Here is a 5950-nt window from a genome sequence, read left to right as displayed (position 1 = left end):
ACTTGAATCCTACTAGAATAGTGCTTTTCTTCTTATTTCATAAATTTAGATTGATAGGAATTGGTTAAATTACATTACATATAACGATCTGAATGAGCGCGATAAGCTTGCTCTTTATTTACTATTATTACAGATGAATATTTCTTACTGTAATAAACAATTTCTTTGTATAGAATGAAATAATAGTCAAAAAGTCTTATAAAATTTGGATGAATTAATAATTTTATATGTTTAGAGCTGACGGAAATGATCTAGAAGCTTATTTTATACCTGTTCTAGCACGAAAGTGAATAAAATTCTGCGCCTAATAAGCCCAATTTGAAAGCAAAATGTCATGTTAATGAAAAGATTTTTCAAAAAGACGTCAAATTTCAATGTTTTTGAAACATTGAAATAACTCTGGAAATTTTGTATAAAAATGTTGAAAATGTTCAAGTAATGTTTGTACTCAAAACATAATTTAAACAATATTTTTATAAATATAAATAAAATTCATTAAAATATGACATGTAGCATATATATTTTTAAATGTTTGTAAGTATTTACACACTTAAAATTTGGTGACTTTTTTAACCAAGTTCGACTCTATGGCAGAATCTAAGAACAAAATTCTGAAAATATCAATTTAATAAAATACTGCTGAGACTAATTGTCTTTAAAATGAGGCCATGAAAAAGCCAATAAAAATTACAAAAATACCTCATTCCTGCAATTTTTAATTAAATATTTTCAAACGCTGCTGGAAAAAGAAGTTTGAATTAAGAAATCATTTGATAGTCCCAGACGTTCAGAATTAAAGAAATTAAATAAAAATGGCGGCCAAGTAAATATTCTAAAACTTGGTTGATTCAGTAGTTTTCTATTATATATTTTAAAACCGTATTATAAAAAGAAGTTTGGTTTTAGAAGTCATCCAGTGACCCCAGAAGTCCAAAATTCTGAAACATTTTAAAAAGCCGCCATCTTGGATTTAATTCTCCTCGAATTCTGGGATCATAGGAAAATTCTCAAAGTAAACTTCTTTTTATAGCAACCTTTACAGATATTTAATTGACAAATACAGAAATGAGTTAGATATATTTGTCGGCCAGTTATATATTCCAAAAATAACTATTTTTAGAATATGAAATTCGCCGCTATCTTGGAATATTTCAAAATTTATTTTGCTACGGACTGTTCACTCCCAATAATTTATTCTAATTTTTTACAATTTTTAAACATAGAAATTAATTACTATAGAAATTAGGATATTCTTAGCATTACATAGGTATTATTATTCTATGTCGATAATTGATTTGAATAAAATCTGAAAAAGTACGTAAAGTAAACGATTTGGCACAATTTTCTCTATGTTAATGGAGTATCTAGAGTGATGGGTAAGTATTAACTGATTTCAATAAAATTTGGAGGACATTCTATTTTTGCGCATTGACGTCAGAATCGTGAGTAGTATTAAATAATCATTCTTGTCCTTACTATAAAATTCTAGTCCTTTGATTCTCAAAATTGTTATTAAAACACGTTGTTCGAGCGAACAGGTTTTTTTGTGTATCTATTGTGAAATATATAATTTATAAAAAATGCTCTAATGTGGTTTGAAGTTCATGTGGACCCCCAAAAGTGAGGAGGACTGCTATTTAGCAGCCACTTCTTTTTTTAATTTTTGTGGCTTTTACCCAGTGGGCACAACATTTGGCGACGTCGTTACGACATCTTTACGACATCCTATGTCCATGTCGTTAAGGTGTCTTTACGATATCGTAAATAAGTCATATGATCTGACGATGTCTTTACGATATCGCAAAGACACCGAAACGGCATGGACATAGGATGTCGTAAGGTTTTCGTAAAGATGCCGTAACTATGTCGTAAAGACGTCGTCAAATTTTGTGCCCACTGGGTAAGTGTTTTATGTAATTTTTCGTACGCTTAAAAGAGAAATATTTTACCATTATAAAAATTGTAATAGGGTAAGTGTGGGTATTACTGCGGACAAAAAGTCAAGACGACTTTTGAAGATAAAAAAAAGTGTTTGAATGACGCATTCGTTACGCATTAATTTGTGAATCAATATTTGGCATTCAATTAATATAATTCAATTGGTAAACCCTGAAAAGAAATCAAATTCACGTGAAAAATGCGAATATAAAAAAATGTTCATTGTAGACCTTTACGATGCGTTTACGATATCGTAAAGACACGGACATAGGATGTCATAAAACTGTCGTATAGATGTCGTAACGATGTCGTAAAGATGTCGCCAAATTTTGTGTCCACTGGGTGGTAATAATTCGATTTTAATTTAAGTGAAGTTGCAAATGTTTTGGGAAATTTAAGTTATGCTTGCTTATAAATTTATTAAAAATTGTTTTTAAATGACAATATTGTAACATTAGAGATACACTGCGATCTTGACAGGCATTATCACTGGCGACTAAGAAAGGTTAGTTTAAAGGTTATGATATAGCGCCTAGAAAACCGCAGTAAATCCATTCATCAAGACAATGCCTTGATGTGTGCCGAATACTGCTTTGGTAAAAAATGTATTGAATAAATTAGTTAAAAACATAGATACTTGAGTTGATTCATTGGTGATAAGTATAAATAAATCACACAACAATTTTGTGAAATGCTTCAAAGCATTATATACATTCAGAACATTCTAAATCATTATTTATATTTAAAACGGCAGTAAATAGAGCATCCGCAGTAATGCCCCCTACTTTACAATTATTTTTTTATCATTAATATATTAAATCTTATGAAGTTCCTTGAAGATTATTGAAATCCTGAGAATTCGTTATATTTGAATTAATTTAGGTTCTTTGTATGTTTTGTATCTACTTGAATGATTTGAGTTAAATATGTCATTGTAAGATTTCTAGGAAATAATCTATCAAAAATTATTTTATTGTTACAAAAATATCAGTTCTTTATTACATTTTTAAAATATATAATATACAGTATACAATGTACAATATTGATAGTAAATGTATATAGGCACTTATATACCCAGTGGGCTTAAAATTTGGCGACGTCTTTACGACAACGTTACGACATCTTTACCACAATTTTAGGACATTCTATTTCCGTGTCGTTACGCTGCCTTTACTACGATATCGTGAAGACATCGTGAGATCATACGACGTTTTTACGATATCGTAAAGGGACCTTAATGACACGGAGATAGGATATCATACAGTTTTCATAAAGCTGTCGTAACGATGTCGTAATGACGTCGCCAAATTTTGTGCCTACTGGATAAGGTTGAAGCCTGATATCAAAGATGCGAATCCAGAGAGCAGTTGGAGAATTAATAATAAAATAAACGCCATATATTCCTAATTCGATGGGAAATTGTAAACTGGATATCGTGGAGCGAAAGGTTCTTTAATTCCCATAACATATTCGGATTCATCTTCGTCTTTAAGGTTTTGAGCTCCAAACAATGATTCTTCATAGGATGGTGCAACTGAAATTTTTTTTACCTATTATTCTGGAACTGCGTGTTTCATATTCTATATTATATGAAGACGTAATTTAATCAATAGTATAAAATGCGAGATAAAATGAAATACATAGAAAACCAAAATTGAAAGTCACCACATTTAAAATATTTTTCAGGTTGGAAAATATAAAAATGCTTTTTAAACGAAATATATTTATATAATAAGAAAAGCATATAAAAATGGTTGATATTAAAATGAATGTAAATATAAGAATCAGCTATTGTTTAATTGTTAGCCCTGCACGCAGGAAACTTTTCAATTTGATATACGTGAATTCGATAAAAATAATTTAGATTGTATGATAACCTTCAAACTGAAATCTTTAAATGCAGAATTTATAAATAAAAAACTTTGAAAGTCAAGCAGGCAGGGTGAACGCGAGGTGCGTGCATCAAACTGAGGTAAACTTTCCGTGGTGAATCGAAGCCCAGTGGGCACAAACTTTGGCGACGTCTTGACGACATAGTTACGACATATTTACGACAACTGTACAATATCCTATGTCCATGCCATTAAGGTGACGACACGGACATAGGATGTCTTAAAATTGTCGTAAAGATGTCGTTACGATGTCGTAAAGACGTCGCTAAATTTTGTGCCCACTGGGAGATATGTCCGGCGGAATCCGCTAGAGGCAGCACGTTACTTGCGTGTAACCACGGAAATTTTACCTCAGTTAAGATTCATCGGCTGACTATGACCATGACTTGCAATTTCGCGTTAATCTGAATTACCTATCGATGATATGACGGCGGCAGCGTAATCAGGAGGTCCAAAAGAAGGCGTGGAAGGCGAGGTCAAAGGAGACGTTACTAGGGGAATAGTTCCTATGATGACTAGAGCAGCAATTTTCAAATTGGAATTATACCTAAAAAAATCATTTTTAAAATGAAAAAGTGGTTCTCTCTAAAGTAGAGAGAAACAAAATTAATTTAAAAAATACGGGAACCACATAGTTTAATTCTTTATCTTTTATAACGGGTAGTACATATATTACGTAACGTTTTTTTGGATAATTTTTGGACCCTCCCTCCGCCCTTCCCCGTTGTAATGCTACCATAATAATAGACGATGGTCACCCCTGCCCCCCAATTGTAACTTTCATTAATCTGATTTTTGCACTATAAATACAACGTTCTTAGTGAGATTTTCCGTCATTACTGGTAAATGTGATACGTGTACAAAACCTCTTAAATCCAAATTTTGAAAGATTATACTTTCGTAACTATAAATAAAGGTAATTTCTATGTCCAGGCATAAGCGACGCCCCCTTTCTTTTTGCAGCTTCCACTTTCCAGGTCCGTACGTTTAGACTCAGCCGTGTGATAAGCGTAGATAAACGTACGGAATATCTGGAAGTTTAGACGTGGCCATAAATTTAAAATCCATTGATGAATCAAAAAACAGTAGTTAAAAATTATTGTTGTTAATTACCCTGTCGTAATTATTATCATTTAAAATAATAAAAATGTAAGATATTTGAAAAAACAACGTATATTGATGCAAAATACAATATATTCCTTCATTCTTAAAAAACAAAAGGTGCTTTATGTAGCAAAAATTCAACGAAGTGACTCGTCTCAAAATTCAGGATGATGAGTTCATCTCAGTTTCTCTACAAATAATTTATTGAAGCAATAACTAATGACAGAGGTGCCATCATTATGTTGTAATAAACAAGTTAACAACGGATTTGGATTTCATTACAATTTTTTTTTAATATAAAATCATGTTAAAAAAAATTTTCATCAAGCTGGAATTTTATGATATATCAACAAAAGTATCACAGATATTTTTTCTTGCTTATTTATAGAAACTTATATTTTGTTTTGCACATAAAAAATATAACTTTTAATTATGCTCATTATATACATTTTTTACTGTTTTGAAGAGGCAAATTTTTTATTTCTTTGAATAAAGACAAGAACAAAATTGCCTCACCGACCTAAGGGATGCAACGATGTAAACAAAAGAAAAAACGCATTTAGTAATTTAAAAACATCCCCTGAGTAAAAAAAATAGTACTGTGTTTTGTTCCCAAATATCTGGTTATATTTACGTTAATACACATTTGACATAGTATTGGATATATTTGACATAGTATTAGATATATTTGGATAATATAAAAAACTCGCCTAAAAACCATAAAAATTGCGATTTCTACGGCGCACGGTAAAAAATTGAGCTGTTACAGGGATATTATTCCTTATTATAGCTAAACATTTAGTTGAAAACGAACGAACGAATTTAGAAAGATCCCTGGATCAGCGAAAATGAATATCTTTGACCATTTTCCATATACCAGGGATATAGCATAGTCGAACCCCGAATAAGTATAACTATAATAGGAATATTAAGAATAGGTGTCTGAAGCAATTATCGGAAGAGCGCCGGTGCATTATGGGAGCAGCGAAATAAAATAGCGACGGTCTAATCGGGAG

The 5950-nt window shown here is 31.2% G+C and overlaps 1 protein-coding gene across 1 annotated transcript in view; it reads right to left on the bottom strand.

The window, feature by feature from the left end:
* Positions 1-2961: 2961 nt before the first annotated feature.
* LOC117178919 (arrestin domain-containing protein 17-like) overlaps positions 2962-5950 on the bottom strand; it is an 11959-nt gene continuing 8970 nt past the window's right edge. Inside the window, exons 6-7 of the mRNA XM_033370468.1 lie at positions 4244-4377; positions 2962-3472 (exon numbers count right to left, since the gene is read on the bottom strand). Coding sequence (XP_033226359.1) covers positions 3342-3472; positions 4244-4377 — 265 coding nt within the window. The 3' untranslated portion in view covers positions 2962-3341. The remainder of the gene's footprint in view (positions 3473-4243; positions 4378-5950) is intronic.

Source organism: Belonocnema kinseyi, chromosome 8, assembly GCF_010883055.1.
Source record: "Belonocnema kinseyi isolate 2016_QV_RU_SX_M_011 chromosome 8, B_treatae_v1, whole genome shotgun sequence".
NCBI classification, from domain to species: domain Eukaryota; kingdom Metazoa; phylum Arthropoda; class Insecta; order Hymenoptera; family Cynipidae; genus Belonocnema; species Belonocnema kinseyi.
This window is presented reverse-complemented; position numbering and strand designations above follow the sequence as displayed.